Raw genomic sequence first — 24,423 nt, forward strand, 5'->3', positions numbered from 1 at the left:
TCTACAAGCTCTCTTTAGCCCATTGCACAGTAAGTCCATGAACTTTACAAGCTATATAACCACGGTAACCTACGGAAAAATCTATATCTGCTCATATAGATTTTAGTTGCAGACATTTGCAAATGTATGTGGAAGCCGCACTGCCTCACCAAGGCTCCTCTGTAAAGTGCGGTCCAACTCATTATTATTTATTTCAGGTACTTATATAGCGCCGTCAATTTACACAGCGCTTTACACATATATATATTGAACATTCACATCGGTCCCTTACCCTCAAGGGGTGTACAATCTAAGGACCATAACTCACATTCATACATGCACATATTAGGGCCAATTTAGACAGGATCCAGTTAACCTATCAGCATGTCTTTGGAGTGCGAGAGGAAACCGGAGCACCCAGAGGAAACCCACACAGGCACAGGGAGAACATGCAAACTCCATGCAGGAGACGCCATGGTCGGGAATCGAACCCATGACCCATTTTTACTGCAAGGCAGATGTGCTAACCATACAAGAGTCTTCCTGTTGGAACATTCACAACAGAAATAAAAACGGAACCAAATGGAGCGATATAATCACGTTTCCGCCAACAATCCTGTCCTGCATCTTCTCCATCTTCATTGGCTGGCACGAGATGACATCACTTCTGCGCATGCACAGGAGCTATTCATTCTGACACACAGAGACTGGCCCGGAGCTGTAGGCTGAGCTGTGCATGTGCAGATCAGGTTACAGAGCTGGAGATGACATGGAGCAGGTAGGTAGGGGTATTTAACTGCTTGCCATCCAGCCACCGTGGAAAAATGGCCACAAGGTGGCACCGCTGGGCAAAATCACGTTTAAAACGTGATATTGCAAAACAAGTAGGGGGCGCGCGAGAGGCACGCAACCGCCCTACCCGTTCTGCAATAAAACAGCCAGCGGTTTGTCGCTTGTCTGGCAAATTTAACCACCCACCTCTCTCACAAGAGTGTTGTGAAAAGAACGGTGGGTTGACCACGCCCATGGGAAAACCACACTTTAGGCGAACAGGTCCTGCTGTCTATCCTCCGTAAAGGGGTACACCTTCTTCCCCGTTTTACAGTCGAGCGTGCACACACAGACGGGACAGCAGTAAAGAGCTTTGTAGTATTTTGAGGGGGAGTTTACTTAAAAAGGGAGAAGACAGAATCTGGAGCCACAGAGTATAGCAACCACTCAGCTCCTTGTGTCCATTTCAAACCTTCACTCAACAAGCTGAAGTGAGAAGTTGATTGCTTACGATGCACAACAACTCCGGATCCTGTCTGCACCCATTTTAAGTAAATTCCCCTCGAGGTAGCCCAAAGGAGGACTGTCTACAAGCTCTCTTTAGCCCATTGCACAGTAAGTCCATGAACTTTACAAGCTATATAACCACGGTAACCTACGGAAAAATCTATATCTGCTCATATAGATTTTAGTTGCAGACATTTGCAAATGTATGTGGAAGCCGCACTGCCTCACCAAGGCTCCTCTGTAAAGTGCGGTCCAACTCATTATTATTTATTATAGGTACTTATATAGCGCCGTCAATTTACGCAGCGCTTTACACATATATATATTGAACATTCACATCGGTCCCTTACCCTCAAGGGGTGTACAATCTAAGGACCCTAACTCACATTCATACATGCACATATTAGGGCCAATTTAGACAGGATCCAGTTAACCTATCAGCATGTCTTTGGAGTGCGGGAGGAAACCGGAGCACCCGGAGGAAACCCACACAGGCACAGGGAGAACATGTAAACTCCATGCAGGAGACGCCATGGTTGGGAATCGAACCCATGACCCATTTTTACTGCAAGGCAGATGTGCTAACCATACAAGAGTCTTCCTGTTGGAACATTCACAACAGAAATAAAAACGGAACCAAATGGAGCGATATAATCACGTTTCCGCCAACAATCCTGTCCTGCATCTTCTCCATCTTCATTGGCTGGCACGAGATGACATCACTTCTGCGCATGCACAGGAGCTATTCATTCTGTCACACAGAGACTGGCCCGGAGCTGTAGGCTGAGCTGTGCATGTGCAGATCAGGTTACAGAGCTGGAGATGACATGGAGCAGGTAGGTAGGGGTATTTAACTGCTTGCCATCCAGCCACCGTGGAAAAACGGCCACAAGGTGGCACCGCTGGGCAAAATCACGTTTAAAACGTGATATTGCAAAACAAGTAGGGGGCGCGCGAGAGGCACGCAACCGCCCTACCCGTTCTGCAATAAAACAGCCAGCGGTTTGTCGCTTGTCTGGCAAATTTAACCACCCACCTCTCTCACAAGAGTGTTGTGAAAAGAACGGTGGGTTGACCACGCCCATGGGAAAACCACACTTTAGGCGAACAGGTCCTGCTGTCTATCCTCCGTAAAGGGGTACACCTTCTTCCCCGTTTTACAGTCGAGCGTGCACACACAGACGGGACAGCAGTAAAGAGCTTTGTAGTATTTTGAGGGGGAGTTTACTTAAAAAGGGAGAAGACAGAATCTGGAGTAACTGAGTATAGCAACCACTCAGCTCCTTGTGTCCATTTCAAACCTTCACTCAACAAGCTGAAGTGAGAAGTTGATTGCTTACGATGCACAACAACTTCGGATCCTGTCTGCACCCATTTTAAGTAAATTCCCCTTGAGGTAGCCCAAAGGAGGACTGTCTACAAGCTCTCTTTAGCCCATTGCACAGTAAGTCCATGAACTTTACAAGCTATATAACCACGGTAACCTACGAAAAAATCTATATCTGCTCATATAGATTTTAGTTGCAGACATTTGCAAATGTATGTGGAAGCCGCACTGCCTCACCAAGGCTCCTCTGTAAAGTGCGGTCCAACTCATTATTATTTATTTCAGGTACTTATATAGCGCCGTCAATTTACGCAGCGCTTTACACATATATATATTGAACATTCACATCGGTCCCTTACCCTCAATGGGTGTACAATCTAAGAATATAACATTTTTGCTGTGAAGAAGAGGCATGTGATCTCCGCTGAGTCCAATTCAGTTTTGAGAACTGCAAAAGTAAACCAATCATCTGTGATAATATCTTGTAGGCAGAGAAACTGCCCAATAATCTTACAAAAACCTCTGGAAGAGCCTGACATTGTGAATGGATTCATGGAATTTATTTACCAAAAAAATTAAACATATACAGCCTTATTCTACATAATTAAAAAACTAATCTTTATTTCATGATGGAATAACCTTTGGATGGTAATATATTTTCCTCAAAAAGCATTTTATTTAAAAAAATCCAATTTATATAAAAACAAATCCGATTTAAATCAAAAAAATCCGATTTAAATAAAAAAATCAGATTTTTTTTATTTTTTAAAAAAAATCATTGATTTTTATGCACACTGCTGAGAACACATTTCTTTTTTAGATGCCAAGGAGAATCCATATGGCGAAGAAGACAACAAGAGCCCATTTCCCCTGCAACCCAAGTCAAAGAGAAGCTATGCACAGAATGTAACCGTATGGATTAAACCTAGTGGACTGCAGGTAACTGCCTTGATGGTATGTTCTTAGTTCAGTACTGCGTCCTGTAGTAATGTAGGGTCCAGCAGAAGGAACCACAGTGCATGGTGATGGACCAGGTACTCAAGACACCAGAAAGTATGTCATGTTTCTAGTTCACTACTGCATACTGTAGTAATGTAGGGTCCAGCGGAAGGAATCGCTGTGCATGGCGGAGAACCAGGTACCCAAGACTCTGGAAAGTATGTTATGTTCTTGGTTCAGTACTGCATATAGTAGTAATGTAGGGTCCAGCAGAAGGAATCCCTGTGCATGGTGGAGAACCAGGTATCCAAGACACTGGAAAGTATGTCATGTTCTTGGTTCAGTACTGCATCCTGCAGTAATGTAGGGTCCAGCAGAAGGAATCGCCGTGCGTGGTGGAGAACCAGGTATCCAAGACTCCGGAAAGTATGTCATGTTCCTAGTTCAGTACTACATCCTGCAGTAATGTAGGGTCCAGCAGAAGGAATCGCTGTGCGTGGCGGAAAACCAGGTATCCAAGACACTGGAAAGCATGTCATGTTCTTGGTTCAGTACTACATCCTGCAGTAATGTTGGGGTCCAGCAGAAGGAATCGCTGTGCGTGTTGTAGAACCAGGTATCCAAGACACCGGACAGTATGTCATGTTCTTGGTTCAGTACTGCGTCCTGCAGTAATGTAGGGTCCAGCAGAAGGAATTGCCGTGCATGGTGGAGAAACAGCTACCCAAGACACTGGAAAGTATGTCATGTTCTTGGTTCAGTACTACATCCTGCAGTAATGTAGGGTCCAGCAGAAGGAATCGCCATGCGTGGCGAAGAACCAGGTATCCAAGACACCGGAAAGTATGTCATGTTCTTGGTTCAGTACTGCATACAGTAGTAATGTAAGGTCCAGCAGAAGGAATCACCATGCGTGGTGGAGGACCAGGTATCTAAGACTCCGGAAAGTATGTCATGTTCTTGGTTCAGTACTACATCCTGTAGTAATGTAGGGTCCAGCAGACGGAATCCCTGTGTATGGTGGAGAACCAGGTATCTAAGACACTGGAAAGTATGTCATGTTCTCAGGTCAGTACTGCATACAGTAGTAATGTAGGGTCCAGAAGAAGGAATCGCTGTGCATGGCGGAGAACCAGGTATCCAAGACTCCGGAAAGTATGTCATGTTTCTAGTTCAGTATTGCATACAGTAGAAAATGTAGGGTCCAGCAGACGGAATCACCGTTCATGGCCAGGAACCAGGTTTCCAAGACAGCTGTAAGTGTGCTGGTGGTGGTGACTGCTCAACTCCTTCATGATAGTGAAGATTTACAACACCACCCACATAAGTATGTATTCATCTTCTTTCTTTACAGGGTGGATTTATTGTTGGTTTGAAGAGTTGGCAACAAAGTTGCTTTAAAGCCACAGCCGCCATACTTATTGAGGAAAGCACAAAAACAATAGAGGCTGCGACTGCTGACCTCTTTCTGAAAATGCTTGTTGTCTGGCTGTCAGCTAACCGCTTGAGTTTAGTACGTTCTAAGACTCCGAACTTGAAAAGTACACAGAGCAGAGGATCCATACTACACACTACTGCCCCCAACACCGTTCCACCCTCCCTCCTTGGCCACTGCGCCCATCACACTGACAGATGCTTGGCTGGACCGTTTTATACTGAAGATGGGCTGAGCCTGATGGGGGAACTGAGAAATTGGTTCCCCTATCAGATCTGCTCCAATTTTGACTGACAACATACGGCAGTGTGCAGATCTATATGTGTTGTTCAGTCCAATAGTGTCTTTAGACTCTGCTCCATGCTGCGCACTCCTCTGATTTTGTCGCTGGAGCCCTTTCTGTGTGAGATCCGAGCAGATTGTAATATCTCTGGTTTTCATAAACCATCTGGGGAACATAAAATGGCCGCGTTTGCGGACGATCTTATCTTTTTTTCTTAACGACCCTCTTATTGCCCAATATTTTGCAGGCGCTTGGGGACTATGGTAGCCTCTGCTACTTCAAAATCAGCCTCATGAAATCCTCGGCACCGAACATTTCCACCAAGTCCACGGTCCTTAGTCACCTTCGCCCTTCCTTCTCTTTCCATTGGGCCACGGACTCGATCAGGTACCTGGGCACTAATATTATGCCAGATTCTGCTCTTAAGGAAGACCTTCTCCGATGGCAATCCCTTACGCTGACATGGTTTGGTCGATGTAGTGCGCTTAAGATGACAGTGCTGCCCCGTATACTGTACTTATTACAAGCCCTCCCCATCAAGCTTCCCACGTCCTTTCGGAAGGTCAATGCCCTATTCCGCACTTATATCTGGTCACATGGGGGGGGGTCACATTTGGCTTTCCATGTTCTGACCCTGCCTAAGACATGTGGACGTGGGGATTGCTGGATATTTGCTCCAATTATAGAGCCGCTCACCTCACTCGCCTGGCTGATTGGCACTGCCATGGTGTTGCCAAGCACTGGATTGCCATGGAATTGGAGGACTCTGGGGGCACGGCCCTGAGTTGGCCGTGGATGCGATGTCCTTTACCTCCCGACCTAGTAGCATGCCTAACTCTTGGTGCCACTCTTGTAGTTACTCTAGAAGCATTCCGCAACATGTCCAACTCTCCGGCGCCTTATTCTCTGGTTACCATTCTGGGAAAGCCTGACTTCCCTCCAGGACAAGAAGACCCTCAATTTGCTTGTCTCACAACTACTGGCTACTCTCACTTAGTGGACTTTCTCAATCCCACTAGGGTCCTTCTTGCCAATGATTTTACTCGACTGGTGGATCCCCCATTGAGTTTCTGGAGAGGTATTCAGCTCCGCTCCTAACTGCGTTCTGTTTTGCGTGCTCCTGGTATTTCTTGAAAGTTGACTGCCTTTTGAAGCTCTATGTCACAAGGGAGAACCAATTCACCATAGCCTCTCCATCATCTTCTTTTCTCTTATTCACCCGGAACCCAACTTTGTTCCTCCTTTCCTATCTAAATGGGAGTGTGACCTGGACATCTCCTTTACCACGTCACTATGGGAAAAGATCTTGCACTTTGCCCATAAGTCTTCTTTAGCCACCAAAGTACAGGAGACCAAGTATAAGCTCCTCACGCATTGGTACCGGGTGCCATCTAAACTTCACCGTATTTCGTCGTAGCTTCCTGATGTGTGTTAGCGATTTGGAGCCAATGGTGGCACTCTCCTCCATGTCTTCTGGCAGTGCCCAAGGCTTCAGCCCTTTTGGTGAGGGGTGACTGACATTATCAAACAACTTACCGCTATGGACCTGCATGATGACCCGGCGGGCTGCCAGTTGCATCTTTCGGGGAGACCCATCAAAAAAATATAATGCTTCTATCGCTGCTTAACATGGTCAAGGCATGTATTCCTCTATGGTGAAAAGGCAACCACCCTTCTACCCTTTCATTGTAGTTTTGCAAGGTGAACGGGCTTAGGGACATGGAGGATCTCACAGCCACCCTGTATAATGAGGAGATATTTTGGGACACCTGGCACCTTTGGCAATATTTTCAATTTGCAGATGAATACCTGACCGAATCTACTCGCCCTCACTGAATGTCTTGCCTCTGAATTTATTCTCTCTTGAGAAGAGGAGATTAAGTGGGGATATGATCTCCATGTATAATACATAAGGGGGGATATGATCTCCATGTATAATACATAAGGGGGGATATGATCACCATGTATAATACATAAGGGGGGGGATATGATCACCATGTATAATACATAAGGGGGGATATGATCACCATGTATAATACATAAGGGGGGATATGATCTCCATGTATAATACATAAGGGGGGATATGATCACCATGTATAATACATAAGGGGGATATGATCTCCATGTGTAATACATAAGGGGGGATATGATCTCCATGTATAATACATAAGGGGGGATATGATCTCCATGTATAATACATAAGGGGGGATATGATCTCCATGTATAATACATAAGGGGGGATATGATCTCCATGTATAATACATAAGGGGGGATATGATCTCCATGTATAATACATAAGGGGGGATATGATCTCCATGTATAATACATAAGGGGGATATGATCACCATGTGTAATACATAAGGGGGGATATGATCTCCATGCGTAATACATAAGGGGGGGGATATGATCAACATGTATATTACATAGGGGGGGATATGATCTCCATGCACAATACATAAGGGGGGATATGATCTCCATGCATAATACATAAGGGGGGATATGATCTCCATGCGTAATACATAAGGGGGGGATATGATTTCCATGTGTAATACATAAGGGGGGATATGATCAACATGTATAATACATAAGGGGGGATATGATCTCCATGTATAATACATAAGGGGGATATGATCTCCATGTATAATACATAAGGGGGATATGATCTCCATGTATAATACATAAGGGGGATATGATCTCCACGTATAATACATAAGGGGGATATGATCTCCACGTATAATACATAAGGGGGGATATGATCTCCACGTGTAATACATAAGGGGGGGATATGATCACCATGTGTAATACATAAGGGGGATATGATCTCCATGTATAATACATAAGGGGGGATATGATCTCCATGTATAATACATAAGGGGGGATATGATCTCCATGTATAATACATAAGGGGGGATATGATCTCCATGTATAATACATAAGGGGGGATATGATCTCCATGTATAATACATAAGGGGGGATATGATCTCCATGTATAATACATAAGGGGGATATGATCACCATGTGTAATACATAAGGGGGGATATGATCTCCATGCATAATACATAAGGGGGGGGATATGATCAACATGTATATTACATAGGGGGGGATATGATCTCCATGCACAATACATAAGGGGGATATGATCTCCATGCATAATACATAAGGGGGGATATGATCTCCATGCGTAATACATAAGGGGGGGATATGATTTCCATGTGTAATACATAAGGGGGGATATGATCAACATGTATAATACATAAGGGGGGATATGATCTCCATGTATAATACATAAGGGGGATATGATCTCCATGTATAATACATAAGGGGGATATGATCTCCATGTATAATACATAAGGGGGATATGATCTCCACGTATAATACATAAGGGGGGATATGATCACCATGTATAATACATAAGGGGGGATATGATCTCCACGTATAATACATAAGGGGGATATGATCTCCACGTATAATACATAAGGGGGGATATGATCTCCACGTGTAATACATAAGGGGGGGATATGATCACCATGTGTAATACATAAGGGGGATATGATCTCCATGTATAATACATAAGGGGGGATATGATCTCCATGTATAATACATAAGGGGGATATGATCTCCATGTGTAATACATAAGGGGGGATATGATCTCCATGTATAATACATAAGGGGGATATGATCTCCATGTATAATACATAAGGGGGATATGATCTCCATGTATAATACATAAGGGGGGATATGATCAACATGTGTAATACATAAGGGGGGATATGATCTCCATGTGTAATACATAAGGGGGGATATGATCTCCATGTATAAATACATCAGTGGTTCATATAGTGAACTCGGTGTAGAGTCATTCCCCCTGAGGTCATCACAGAGGACAAGGGGGCGCTCTTTACGTCTGGAGGAAAAGAAATGTAATCTCCAAACACGGAAAGGTTTCTTCACAGTAAGAGCTGTGAGAATGTGGAATAGACTCCCTCAAGAGTTGGTTGTTGCCAGCTCAGTGGATTGCTGTAGGAAAGTCCTGGATTCTTTCCTGGATACACAGAATATAACTGGATATAACATTTATACAGTTGCAAGAAAAAGTATGTGAACCCCTTGGGATTACATGGAGTTTTGCATGAATTGGGCATAAAATGTGCTCTGAACGTCATCTAGGTCACAACAATAGAAGAACACAGTCTGCTGAACATAATACTACACAAACATTAGATGTTGCCATGGTTTAATTGCACATAACATGTAAACATTCACAGTGCAGGGAGGAAAAAGTATGTGAACCTTTGGACTTAATAAATGGTTGACCCTCCTTTGGCAGCAATAACCTCAACCAAACGTTTCCTGTAGTTGCAGATCAGACCTGCACAATGATCTGGAGTCATTTTGGACCACTCCTCTTCACAAAACTGTTTCAGTGTAGCAATATTCTTGGGATGTCTGGTGTGAATCGCTCTCTTAAGGTCATGCCACAGCATTTCAATCGGGTTGAGGTCAGGACTCTGACTGGGCCACTCCAGAAGGCGTATTCTGTGCTGTTGCAGCCATTGTTTTGTTGAATTACTTGTATGCTTTGGGTCATTGTCCTGTTGCATCACCCATCCTCTGCGGAGCTTCAGTTGGCAGACAGATGGTCGTACGTTTTCCTGCAAAATGTCTTGATAAACTCTGGAATTCATTTTCCCATCAATGACAACAATCCGTCCAGGCCCTGAGGCAGCAAAGCAGCCCCAAAGCATGATGCTCCCTCCGCCATGTTTCACAGTGGGGATGAGGTTTTGATCTTGGTGTGCTGTGCCTTTTTTCCTCCACACATAGTGTTGTGTGTTCTTCCCAAACAACTCAATCTTGGTTTCATCTGTCCACAGTATATTTTGCCAGTAGTGCTGTGGAACATCCAGGTGCTCTTTTGCAAACTTCAAACATGCTGCAATCTTCTTTTTGGACAGCAATGGCTTCCTCCGTAGTGTCCTCCCATGTACTCCATTCTTGTTTAATGTTTTCCTTATTGTAGATGTGTCAACAAAAATGTTAGCATGTGCCAGAGATTTCTGTAGGTCTTTAGCTGACACTCTGGGATTCTTCTTTACCTCATGCAGCATTCTGCGCTGTGCTCTTGCAGTCATTTTTACAGGACGACCCCGCCTAGGGAGAGTAGCAACAGTGCTAAACTTTCTCCATTTGTAGACAGTCTGCCTTACCGTGGACACATGAACATCAAGGCTTTTGGAGATACTTTTGTAACCCTTTCCAGCTTCATGCAAGTCAACAATTCTTGATCGTAGGTCTTCTGAGAGCTCTTTTCTGCGAGGCATGGTTCACATCAGACAGTGCTTGTTGAAACCAGTAAACCCAAAACAGGTGTGTGTTTTTTAAGGGCAGGACAGCTGTCAGCAACACATCCAATATCATCACACTGATTGGAGTCAAGGTTGGCTCACTCCTGGCTCCAATTAGCTCTGGGAGAAGTCATTAAGCTAGGGCCTCACATACTTTTTCCTCCCTGCACTGTGAATGTTTACATGTTATGTGCAATTAAACCATGGCAACATCTAATGTTTGTGTAGTATTATGTTCAGCAGACTGTGTTCTTCTATTGTTGTGACTTAGATGATGTTCAGAGCACATTTTATGCCCAATTCATGCAAAACTCCACGTAATACCAAGGGGTTCACATACTTTTTCTTGCAACTGTAGGTAAAGTTGATCCAGGGAATATCCGATTGCCTCTCGGGGGATCAGGATGGAATTTGTTCCCTGCAGGAGCAAATTGGATTGTGCTTTTCTGGGTTTTTTGCCTTCCTCTGGATCAACTGTGGGTATAGGATTATAACTTTTTTTTTTTTTTCTATGGTTGAACTGGATGGACTTTTGTCTTTTTTCAGCCAGACTAACTATTTAACCTGGCTTGACCTCTCACTCCAGGAGGGGATGCAACCCCCAAGGCTCTTGTTCTGTTTCTCCTGTATCCCATCTCTCCTCTCCCTCTATTTTCTCCTTTTCATTTAACTCTCTCTGCGCCTTTCTAACTTTGTTTTTCTTTTTCCTTTCTGTCCCAGCCCCTACAGTATCCTACTGTGGGGTCCCCCCCCTCACTTTTCCCCCCCATTCTATTATGTCTTTACGATACTGGTAGAGTTTTTTCTCTGTCGGTTTGATATTATCTCTACGTTCTTTCACATCTTTGTAACTATACATTCGATCCGCTCTCTTTGTGCTTTGGCATAATCCTCCTTTTCTTAGGATGTCATTTAAACGATCACCCGATGATTTGTTCTGGTCCTGTTTTGTTGTCATACAGTATATGTGCTGTTTCATTCGCTCTTGATACTTTCTTCTCACATGCAAACTTGATGAACCCCTAAAGATTCTATGTGACTATTTCAGGCTTGGTCTAGATGTTTATATTGGTTTTTTTTCTGTATTCTGGTGAATCTTTCTCCTGGTTCTTTTTATTGTATGTTAATTTCACCAATAAATAATTACAAAAAAAAAAAAGTATCACTTTAATTGCTGCCAGTTTCCTAACCAGAAAACTTGTTAATTCTTTAAGAATTTGTCACTGATAGATTCTTGAAGCGGCGTATGGTAGCATAACGCGTACCGTAGTTCTTAACCATTTCCATACCGGCAATTTTACACCTTCCTGCCCAGGCCATTTTTCAGGTTTCAGCGCTCTCACACTCTGAATGACAATTGCGCGGTCATACAACATTGTACCCAAACTAAAATTTTATCATTTTCTTCACACAACTAGAGCTTTCTTTTGGTGGTATTTAATCACCGCCGGGGTTTTTATTTTTTGCTAAATTAACAAAAAAAGACCAAAAATTAAAAAAAAAACACGTTTTTCTTTGTTTCTGTTATAAAAGTTTGCAAATAAATAATTGTTCTTCATAAATTTAGGCCGAGATGTATTCTGCTCCATGTCTTTGGTGAAAATAACCCAAATTAGGATGTATTATTTAGTCTGTAGGAAAGTTATAGAGTTCACAAACTATGGGATAGATCTGAATATTGATCAATCCTAAAGTACCGACGGCCAATCTAATTTCTTGAGGTCCAGGAATTTCAGAACAGTACAGATATCCCCCAAATGACCCCTTTTTGCAGAGTAGACAGTCCAACGTACTTCATAAGAAACGTGGCGAGTTTTTTGAAGTTGTATTTTTTTTAGTCATAATTTTTCGGAAAATTAAAAAATGCAAAAAATTATTTTCACAATTTTTTTTTTTTTACATACTGTCACCAGTGCAGTACAGCGTCTTCTTATAACTGGCATGGCGGTGATCAGAGACACTGACTGGTGACAGTATGAAAAAAAAATAATATATATATTTTTTTATTTATTTATTTTTTATTACATTTTGTTTCTTTTTTTTAAGATTTTTTTTTCATATTTCACTATGTCCAAAGTAGTACAATGTTACCATAGTAACATTGTACTACTTTGGGGAAGTGATCAGTATTTTTTTATTTTTTACACAATTTGCTTATAGCAAAGAATTACTTTGCTATAAGCAAGCATTTACCTGAATGACATCGATTCATTCAGGGTTTTCTTTTTTTTTTTTTGTGCTTAGCTCTGATTTGGCCACAGCTAATCACATGACATGTGCATGTGATTAGCTGTGACCATTCACCGCTAGACAGTAGTATACAATGGATGGCATGAATAAAACCATCCATTGTATACAACTGTCATGTGACCTGCTGTGATTGGTCACAGCAGGTCACATGGTACCGGCAACGGGGGCCGATACTCAGATCTGTCATTGGCCGTGTCCGAGGTACACGGCCAGTGACAGATCGCGCCGCTGCGCGGCTCTGCAAGCGCGAAATGTACGCATGTGCGGGAGGACGGAACGCTGATGACATTTGCCGGCCGCCATTCGGCCATAGGGCGGGCGGCAAATGGTTAAAGGAACTACCACCAGAAAAATGGCATTAAAGCCGTTTTGAATTGACGCCCTCATATTGTACCGTAGTTGTCAGCATTAAAAATTAGCAGTTCTTGCAGTTGTTAAAATCAGTAGTGTATGGAACCCTCTTGCTTGTTTGCCACATTTTACTTTTTTTTTCTTTTTCTTTTTTGTTAGACTGATGTGCAGAAGATTCTGCGGAATGCCAGGAAACTTCCGGAGAAAACGCAGACGTTCTACAAAGTAAGATACAGTTCCCAATATCTTTTAGTTCTTTATTTATTAAAGCGGAGTTCCACCCAAAAGGGGAAGTCCTGCTTTAAAGATTGGTCCCCCGCTCCCCATTAAGGATTGGTACCTTTGAGGAGCTGGTACCCGAATTTGACAGGTACCCGCTCCCACTGCGATCGCCTAGGAGATCGGAAACGGAAATTGTCCTCCCTCCCCGAAGTCTTGTGGGACACGTGACAGGTCCCAGAAGACGACGGGGCCATTCAGGAAGCGCAGCTCTACTCGCGCATGCGCAGTGGGCACCCGGCTGTGAAGCCGCAAGCTGTCACAGCCGGGTGCCCACACTGAAGATGCCGGCGCCGGGGAGAGAAGACGGCCGGTGAAACCAGCTGTGGTGAGGCCGTCGCCATCTTGAAGTGGTGTGCCCACACTGAAGATGCCGGCGCCTGGAATACACGACGGACGGTGAAAAAGGCTGCGGCGGGGGGCAACGCGGGATCGTGGGACAGGTAAGTGGCTGTTTTTTTAAATGTCAGCAGCTATAGTTTTTGTAGCTGCTGACTTTTATTTTTTTACAGATTGAGTGGAACTCTGCTTTAAGATGAAACAATTCTTTGATTAGTAGATTGCTGTGCAAACAAACCTAAAAGAGGAAGTGGAAGCAAAAGAATAATAGAGGTATTATCCCCGGCTCTTCCATCCTGACTTGTGCTCCATCTCCGTAGCCTCTCTGAATCTGTTTTGAGGTTGAGAAGCCAAGCCTGGACATTTTACAGCACCTTCGTTTATTTATAAGGGATCTTTATCTTTTGAGTAACAATTTTTCTTAATTTTTAGTATTTTCCAAAGATGTGTTTAATAAATTAAGCAATAACTTTTGATCATGTCTCAGCTGGCCTGCTCTTCTTCTTCTTTCTTTTTTTTTTTTTTTTTTTTTTATGATGTATTGCAGGAAGATGTTCACTGATGCTGTGCCTAGTCAGCTTTCTGTTCATTTTGTACCGGTAGTATACCGAACTATAGCTGATATTTTGCTGTTGAGCCAGCTTTTTAGGTATGTTACACTATATGCAAAAAGTTCAGTATGTGGACATCACTCCAAATGTGATTCTCGTAGTTTCCCGTGAAGGGTACTAATAATGCTACAGTATTCAGACATTTTAGGCCAGGGTTTCTCAACCAGGGTTCCTCCAGAGGTTGCCAGGGGTTCCTTGAGCAATGAGCAATTTTTGCCTCTCAGGTAAGTTCCCGCTGACACCATTGATATTTTTAGCAATCTGTAAGGGGGTAATTCTTCCCAATGACCACAAGTGTGAGGAGCATTGTTCCCAATGACCACAAGTGTGAGGAGCATTGTTCCCAATGACCACAAGTGTGAGGAGCTTTGTTCCCAATGACCACAAGTGTGAGGAGCATTCTTCCCACTGACCACAAGTGTGAGGAGCATTCTTCCCACTGTCCACAAGTGTGTGGAGCATTCTTCCCAATGACCACAAGTGTGAGGAGCATTCTTCCCACTGACCACAAGTGTGAGGAGCATTCTTCCCACTGTCCACAAGTGTGAGGAGCATTCTTCCCACTGTCCACAAGTGTGAGGAGCATTCTTCCCACTGTCCACAAGTGTGAGGAGCATTCTTCCCACTGTCCACAAGTGTGAGGAGCATTCTTCCCACTGTCCACAAGTGTGAGGAGCATTCTTCCCAATGACCACAAGTGTGAGGAGCATTCTTCCCAATGACCACAAGTGTGAAGAGCATTCTTCCCAATGACCACAAGTGTGAGGAGCATTCTTCCCAATGACCACAAGTGTGAGGAGCATTCTTCCCACTGACCACAAGTGTGAGGAGCATTCTTCCCAATGACCACAAGTGTGAGGAGCATTCTTCCCACTGACCACAAGTGTGAGGAGCATTCTTCCCACTGTCCACAAGTGTGAGGAGCATTCTTCCCACTGTCCACAAGTGTGAGGAGCATTCTTCCCACTGTCCACAAGTGTGAGGAGCATTCTTCCCACTGTCCACAAGTGTGAGGAGCATTCTTCCCACTGTCCACAAGTGTGAGGAGCATTCTTCCCACTGTCCACAAGTGTGAGGAGCATTCTTCCCAATGACCACAAGTGTGAGGAGCATTCTTCCCAATGACCACAAGTGTGAGGAGCATTCTTCCCAATGACCACAAGTGTGAGGAGCATTCTTCCCAATGACCACAAGTGTGAGGAGCATTCTTCCCAATGACCACAAGTGTGAGGAGCATTCTTCCCAATGACCACAAGTGTGAGGAGCATTCTTCCCACTGACCACAAGTGTGAGGAGCATTCTTCCCACTGACCACAAGTGTGAGGAGCATTCTTCCCAATGACCACAAGTGTGAGGAGCATTCTTCCCAATGACCACAAGTGTGAGGAGCATTCTTCCCACTGACCACAAGTGTGAGGAGCATTCTTCCCACTGACCACAAGTGTGAGGAGCTTTCTTCCCACTGACCACAAGTGTGAGGAGCATTCGTCCCACTGTCCACAAGTGTGAGGAGCATTCTTCCCACTGTCCACAAGTGTGAGGAGCATTCTTCCCACTGTCCACAAGTGTGAGGAGCATTCTTCCCACTGTCCACAAGTGTGAGGAGCATTCTTCCCACTGTCCACAAGTGTGAGGAGCATTCTTCCCACTGTCCACAAGTGTGAGGAGCATTCTTCCCACTGTCCACAAGTGTGAGGAGCATTCTTCCCAATGACCACAAGTGTCAGGAGCATTCTTCCTAATGACCACAAGTGTCAGGAGCATTCTTCCCAATGACCACAAGTAAGAGGAGCATTCTTCCCAATGACCACAAGTGTAAGGAGCATTCTTTCCAATGACCACAAGTGTGAGGAGCATTGTTCCCAATGACCACAAGTGTGAGGAGCTTTGTTCCCAATGACCACAAGTGTGAGGAGCATTCTTCCCAATGACCACAAGTGTGAGGAGCATTCTTCCCACTGTCCACAAGTGTGTGGAGCATTCTTCCCAATGACCACAAGTGTGAGGAGCATTCTTCCCACTGACCACAAGTGTGAGGAGCATTCTTCCCACTGTCCACAAGTGTGAGGAGCATTCTTCCCACTGTCCACAAGTGTGAGGAGCATTCTTCCCACTGTCCACAAGTGTGAGGAGCATTCTTCCCACTGTCCACAAGTGTGAGGAGCATTCTTCCCACTGTCCACAAGTGTGAGGAGCATTCTTCCCACTGTCCACAAGTGTGAGGAGCATTCTTCCCAATGACCACAAGTGTGAGGAGCATTCATCCCACTGTCCACAAGTGTGAGGAGCATTCTTCCCACTGTCCACAAGTGTGAGGAGCATTCTTCCCACTGTCCACAAGTGTGAGGAGCATTCTTCCCAATGACCACAAGTGTGAAGAGCATTCTTCCCAATGACCACAAGTGTGAAGAGCATTCTTCCCAATGACCACAAGTGTGAGGAGCATTCTTCCCAATGACCACAAGTGTGAGGAGCATTCTTCCCAATGACCACAAGTGTGAGGAGCATTCTTCCCACTGACCACAAGTGTGAGGAGCATTCTTCCCAATGACCACAAGTGTGAGGAGCATTCTTCCCACTGACCACAAGTGTGAGGAGCATTCTTCCCACTGTCCACAAGTGTGAGGAGCATTCTTCCCACTGTCCACAAGTGTGAGGAGCATTCTTCCCACTGTCCACAAGTGTGAGGAGCATTCTTCCCACTGTCCACAAGTGTGAGGAGCATTCTTCCCACTGTCCACAAGTGTGAGGAGCATTCTTCCCAATGACCACAAGTGTGAATAGCATTCTTCCCAATGACCACAAGTGTGAGGAGCATTCTTCCCAATGACCACAAGTGTGAGGAGCATTCTGCCCAATGACCACAAGTGTGAGGAGCATTCTTCCCAATGACCACAAGTGTGAGGAGCATTCTTCCCACTGACCACAAGTGTGAGGAGCATTCTTCCCACTGACCACAAGTGTGAGGAGCATTCTTCCCAATGACCACAAGTGTGAGGAGCATTCTTCCCAATGACCACAAGTGTGAGGAGCATTCTTCCCAATGACCACAAGTGTGAGGAGCATTCTTCCCACTGACCACAAGTGTGAGGAGCATTCTTCCCACTGACCACAAGTGTGAGGAGCATTCTTCCCACTGTCCACAAGTGTGAGGAGCATTCTTCCCACTGTCCACAAGTGTGAGGAGCATTCTTCCCACTGTCCACAAGTGTGAGGAGCATTCTTCCCACTGTCCACAAGTGTGAGGAGCATTCTTCCCACTGTCCACAAGTGTGAGGAGCATTCTTCCCACTGTCCACAAGTGTGAGGAGCATTCTTCCCAATGACCACAAGTGTCAGGAGCATTCTTCCCAATGACCACAAGTGTCAGGAGCATTCTTCCCAATGACCACAAGTGTCAGGAGCATTCTTCCCAATGACCACAAGTGTCAGGAGCATTCTTCCCAATGACCACAAGTGTAAGGAGCATTCTTCCCAATGACCACAAGTGTGAGGAGCATTCTTCCCAATGACCACAAGTGTGAGGAGCATTCTTCCCAATGACCACAAGTGTGAGGAGAATTCTTACCTCTGACTATCACACTAATGCATCATGAATAGTAAATAAAGCCATTTTTAGCAGGGGTTCCCTGAGACCGGAAAGTTAAATCAAGGCTTCCTCTGTGTTAAAAAGGTTCACAGAGGCTGTTTTAGACAATTGTGTGCTACTAACCTTGTGGCAACAGTTTTAGGATGGTCTTTTTTTCTGTTCAGCAAAACTGTGCACAAAGCCAGGTTTATAGACACAATGGAGGTGGGGGAATTTACTAACAATAGAGCATGCAAAATCTGGTATGGCTCTGCATAGAAACTAATGGGCTTCCAGGTTTTAGTCCTCATGCACACCTGATGTTTTTACAGCTGCTGTTTTTGGCTTTTGATGTTTTTTGTTTTTCTTTCTACAGCCAGTAAACCCCCCAGCATGTTATCCCATGTGTCCATACACACATAGACTGGAATCAGCATTTTTTGGCAGGGGTGTTTTTTGGCTGGAAAAAAACCCCAGAACTAGTGGGTTTCTAGAGGAGTATTTTAGCTGTAAAAACGCTCTAATGCTAAAAACGCTGAAAAACTCAGGTTTTTCCTGAGCAGCGTTTTCAAAATGCCCTCCCCCCAGTGTGTATGGAGCCTTATTGTCAAAGCTTAGTTGAACAAGCTGAAGTTGGAAGCTGATTGGTTACCATGTACGTCTGCACCAGATTCTGAGTGCTCCAGTTTAGTAAATCGATCCCATGGCTTGATGTGGAGGAACTGCACAGGCACCTTTCTGGTAGAATGCAAATGCAAGCCAAGTCTTCTAATCCAGTATCAATATCTGATGTCACAGGTTCTCTTTCAGGCTAAATGACTAAAACAAATCTGGCGCAATGTCCTCCCAGGATGGTGGCGGCTGTTATAGCAGTGTAGCAGATGAGGGGGGTGGAGCTCTTGGATTTAGCGCCATATAATTGCCAGTGATTTTTAAATGGGACATCCAACAAGCTTATTTAGCTGTGATTGTCTGGACATGACAAACGTTTGGCCATGTATTGCATACTGTATTAGCAGGTTACCCTTGGAACATGTATGTTTTAAAATTCACACATTTTTAAACCCTTCTGCCCAGCCCTGCTATTGCTTTAGTTGGGCTATATCATCCGGGGGGTTGTGATGGTCTGCCCAGTCACACAGGGTCGTGGATAAAGGGGTACCACCTGTCCTCCTGTATGGGCCCCAGGCTAGCAGGGGGGCCCAGGCAGCTGGGTGAATCTGATGTGGGCAGGGAGGGTGATTGGCACAGTGGGGGCAATTACTGGAACAGATTCCATGTATGGCTCTCTGCAGTAGCTGAAATCTGTCTTTTTCTCCTCTCCCTCCCGATGGCATTCAGCTGCTGCAGAGAGAGCTATACAGGGGATTGGTTCCAGTAATTGACCCGCCACACCCATAAACCTCAGTTAGCACTATATGTTTCTCCCTGCTACCCAGGCCCCATTGTATTCCTCTCCTTCCCACCGGTTGCTGCCAGCACACAACAGGATCCTTTTCGTAATGAAAAAATGCAGTAATGTAACGAGTCATCTGCTGGGGCACCTGCTGAAAAAAAAAAATTGCTAGCAATTAAAAAATAAGAAAAAAACGGTATGGAGTAGCGTTCTCCAAACCCCCCCCCCCCCAAAAAAAAAAATCCATAGCAAGCCCTTTGGGTCTGGTATGGATTTTGAGGGGAACCTCCACGGCAAGCAAAATAAAAAAAATAGTGTGGGGATTTCTGAGCGTGCAGGTCAGGAAGGGGGGGGGGGTGGGTGTTGGGGCTGGGGGCAAGCAAGAAGTCACCCCCCCTTCCCAACATGGGGGGGCAGCTCTGCTCCCCCATTGATGCCACAAGGGGGCGTGGTCACCGGTTGACTTTGCCCCTTAGTTATTTAAGAGCTGTCAGGCAGCGGAGCTGTGGGGGAGTCTTTGTCGGGAGCGGAGCCCTTTTTTTTTTTTTCTTTGGTTTGTTTGTTAGGAAGTTCCAGTAATTGACCCCCCCACCCCCGCCACACCCATAAGCCTCAGCCTGCACTATATGTTTCCCCCTGCTACCCAGGCCCCGTTGTAAAAATGCAGTAATGTAACGAGTCATCCGCTGGGCACCTGCTGAAGAAAAAAAATTGCTAGCAATTAAAAAATAAGAAAAAAACGGTATGGAGTAGCGTTCTCCAAACCCACCCCCCCCCCCAAAAAAAAAAAATCCATAGCAAGCCCTTTGGGTCTGGTATGGATTTTGAGGGGAACCTCCACGGCGAGCGAAAAAAAATGGTGTGGGGATTTCTGAGCATGCAGGTCAGAAAGGGGTGGGTGGGTGTTGGGGCTGAGGGCGAACAAGCAGTCACCCCCTCCTTCTCAACATGGGGGGGCAGCTCTGCTCCAGTCATTGATACCACTAGGGGGGCGTGGTCACCGGTTGACCTTGCCCCTTAGTTATTTAAGAACTGTCAGGCAGCAGAGCTGTCAGACGGGGAGTCTTTGTCGGGAGCGGAGCCCTTTTTTTTTTTTTTTTTTTGTTTGTTGGGAAGGCGGTGGCAGCGGGCATTGTGATTGACGAGGGCTCTAAACCAGGGGATGTTTTTTATATTTTTGTTTTTTTTAATAAAGGACTTGTCAAAAGGGCATGTGGGCTGGTATGGTTTTGGCAGGGAGGGCGTGACAACCTGCTGGCAGCTGATGACTCGTTACATTACCTCATGTTTTCACTAACTCATGCTGTATTTTGGTACACTTTTTTTAGTGAATGCCAACAATTTTTTTTGAAACATACTTGGATGAGGTAAGATACCGCTTTGCGAATTGTCCCCACAGACCTAAAACGTATTCTGCAAGAAGAGAGTTTTCAGCACCGCATCACTTGCATCGCGTTCTTGCTGGAAGAATCTGCAAACATGCTGGCATGAATACATAGAAGAAGCTGGTTTTGTTCCCATAAGAATACATTCAATGTAGAAGATGGGCATACAGGGTGGTGATAGCCTCTTCTGCTGCCTGCTCCTGTACTTCCAATATAGGATGCTACTTTTAATGGCGTTTTGTGTCTTTCTTATCTCACGCGACATTCTTGCTTGTGATTTTTCTCTCAGGAGTTGAATCGTCTTCGAAAGGCAGCACTTGCCTTCAGGTTCCTGGACCTCTTGAAGGGAGTGTCTGATATGCTGGAGAGGGAATGTACTCTGCTTCCTGACAACGCTCATCCTGATGCCGCCTTCCAGCTCTCACATGCAGCAGCTCAACTCAAACTGGCCAGCACTGGAACCTCTGACCACGCTTCCTATGACAATAACATTGCGCCTCTGCAGACGGACTTCTCTGGCCGTGGCTCTGAAAGAATATGAAGACCGGATCTATATCCTTGTGGGGCCTCAGCGGAGGACTTCTCCTCCACCTTGGAAAGCCGGTTGGCTTTCTAGCAAGTAAACCACTGCAGACTTCCAGAACCTGCCACAAAATAATTCACTGGTAATGGGCCAGGACTGAGAACCCGTTGGCTCAGGTATAGCTGCCCGAAATGTGGAAGCACAGTAATCTCTATTGATATGTGTACTGTATATAGTAACATCAGGAACCACACAGGTCTGCGGATCCTAGGATTACAAGGCTTGCCTGTTTCCACTTTCCTGTGGCAATATGTGGCCCTAATTTCCATGTTTTGTGACTGATGGGAAAATTTTTTGCAAGAATTGCACTATACCAGTAGCAAGGATGTACAGGTATCTAAACGACTTGTATACAAAGGGTTTCCTAAATGTGTTAAAATCTCTCTTGGACCAGTAAGTGATCATTACTTTTTGCTATAGAAGGCTCATCGCTGAATGTCTGCTAGTGTCAAACATCCTCTTAAGTCCGGAATAAATGTTCTGGCAGGTCTTGATGGGACACCATTATGGCAAAGGCTGAATTTTTACCATCCATCATTCTGAAAACAGATTAAACCTTCTAAGGGCAACCTTAAGCTGGTGCTATGTGGGGGTGGGGATATCGGCACATTTTGAAGTTCTTGGATTTTTCCAAGAATCTCCAAGAATCTGATCACTCATCTCTGACCTATGACATTACCCCCTTGTGGAAGGCTGAGCTGTAATTTGCAAAGTAATAAGCCTTTTGCTCACAGGGGGGATTATTTTTCAAAACGCTCTTCAGTTTTAGTGAGGTTTGTGGACCAGTGGACTTTGTAGGCACATATACATCAATCCTAAATGAAATAAATATGAAGGAGGAGCCTGCACGCTGTGACGTGACGCCGCCGGATCACGGAGGTCCGGCGGCCATCTTTATACACAAGCTGGTTAGTCATCAAGCAGCTTTAACCCCTTTGCGCCGGTGCCTCCCGACCCTTTAAGGGTTTCAGCAGCCAGGGGGCAGGGTTTAGCGTCATGTGACCGCCGTGACACCCCGTCACATGATCAAGAAAGGTCCCGATCGAAAGAGGAGATCGGGACCTTTCCGTGAGTACCGGACATGTGTGCTGGGAGCGTGCAGGGCGCGCGCTCTCAGCACATATGTCTTTTTTTAATAGAACGCAAATGTGCGGCCGCTCGGTGTCTAGGCCCAGACGCTGGGAGGCCGCACATTTACGTTCGGCCGGCGTGAAGAGGTTAAGCTGCATGTATCTCCTGTTAATTTTGGAATGCTGTCTGGAATTTTAACCCTTTAATAAAATCTGGTATTTAATTACTACACTATGGGCAATATCCCTTTTTACTCTGTACCGAGCATTTAATTCCCCAGAAACCCTGTTGACCACCCCAGCATCCAGAGGAGGGCAATCCACCACGCTCCAGCTTATCCTATAGGGGACCTATAGGAAAATTTCACCACAAAAACCACGATATTTCGTGAAACATTCGGCAAAACGTTCCACAAAGTAATAGCACACCAATCGGGAACAATCCGCACGTTTTGATATATTACTTGTCTTTGTAGTGTAAAAACTGTGGGAGGAGTTAGCGTGGCAAATTTAGCTATAATAGGAATAAAAATAAGAACTAGAAAAGCTAAAATTTCTGGGGAAATTGTGTGAAGTGTTCTTGCCTCCACCAGTAGTCTACAACTGGAGTGGGCGGACATTTTTAGTGGCAGCAGGGATAGCTGAACATTTTGATATAAGATTTGTGCAGGTGGGCTCAGGGGCCGACTGACAACTCATGGGGCCCCCGGGCAATAGGGGATCATGGGGCCCCTGTGTCCTTGCCCAAACTCAAAAAAGCCTATGAAAAAGGTACCAGGGGCATCTCATTGGGCCCCCTACTGACCCCCCGGGCAATAGGGGATCATGGGGCCCCTGTGTCCTTGCCCAAACTCAAAAAAGTTTATGAAAAAGGTACCAGGGGCATCTCATGGGGCCCCCTACTGACCTCGGGCCCTCGGGCAGTGCCTGAGTTTCCAAATGGTCAGTCCGCCCCTGGGTGGGCTTGAAAATGAGGGAGTGATGGCAGTTTAGAAATCATGTCCTGGTTTGTCAGCTCCCACTCTAGTTTTGAACATTCTGCCATTCATTCCTATGGGACCAATTTCACCACAAAAACGCTGATATTTCGTGAACCATTCGGCGAAACGTTCCACAGAGTAATAGCACACCAATCGGGAACAATCCACACGTTTCGGTATGTTACTGTCTATGTAGTGTAAAATCTGTGGGAGGAGTTAGGGTGGTAAATTTGGCTATAATAATATGAATATATATGTGAGATAACAGGAAGTGGTCGCCATGCAAGAACACTTAACTAGAAAAGGTACAATTTCTGGGGAAATTGTGTGACGTGTTCTTGCATCCAACCCTAACCAAGTGATTGATGAAATGTAAGCAGTGCACATGGCAAGCCTGATAGACTGAGAAATGCATTTCAACTTGTATTTTGCAGCTCACAGTCTAGCCTGGGTCACTCAGCTGCCTGGTGAGTCATCTTTGGTTGCTATGGCAACTCACTGAGTCAGTCACAGGAAGCTGAGAGGGGCTTTTATAAACACACTGCTCCAACTTGCCAAATTCACTGGCGATTGCCACTTTCAAACACTTGTAGTTTTAAAAGTATAAATGCTACTGCAAAGAGCTATATTGTGAGAATCACAAGAACCAGACCTACATTTTGATGCATAGTATGTCTCTGAAATATTAAAAATGAAGGCACAGTCACAGTTTAGAAATGACCCTTCAAATTTCAGGTGGCTGCGAGTGAAGTTTCAATGAAAGTCAATGGGCAGTGTGAGTTGCAAACAAAAGGTGATATTGTGAAAACTATCAGGACTATGGCTTAGCCATGGACATTTTTAGTGGCAGCGGGGATTGCCGAACGTTTTGATATAAGATACGTGTAGGTGGGCTTGAAAATGAGGGAGTGATGGCAGTTTACAAATCATGTCCTGATTTTTCAGCTCCCACTCTAGTTTTGAACATTCCGCCATTCATTCCTATGGGACCAATTTCACCACAAAAAACGCGATATTTCGTGAAC

General features: G+C 45.0%; 1 protein-coding gene across 1 annotated transcript in view; it reads left to right on the forward strand.

Annotated features, from left to right (window-relative positions):
- The window catches only part of LOC149445760 (integrator complex subunit 14-like), a 65,483-nt gene extending 42,835 nt beyond the window's left edge, over nucleotides 1-22,648 (forward strand). Inside the window, exons 2-4 of the mRNA XM_089653415.1 lie at nucleotides 3,405-3,523; nucleotides 13,347-13,412; nucleotides 21,055-22,648. Of these exons, the coding sequence (XP_089509541.1) occupies nucleotides 3,405-3,523; nucleotides 13,347-13,412; nucleotides 21,055-21,306 (437 nt within the window). The 3' untranslated portion in view covers nucleotides 21,307-22,648. The remainder of the gene's footprint in view (nucleotides 1-3,404; nucleotides 3,524-13,346; nucleotides 13,413-21,054) is intronic.
- Nucleotides 22,649-24,423: the final 1,775 nt, after the last annotated feature.

Source organism: Staurois parvus, unplaced genomic scaffold (assembly GCF_062004578.1).
Source record: "Staurois parvus isolate SC_StPar_1 unplaced genomic scaffold, SC_StPar_1.0 ptg000711l, whole genome shotgun sequence".
In the NCBI taxonomy this organism is placed as follows: domain Eukaryota; kingdom Metazoa; phylum Chordata; class Amphibia; order Anura; family Ranidae; genus Staurois; species Staurois parvus.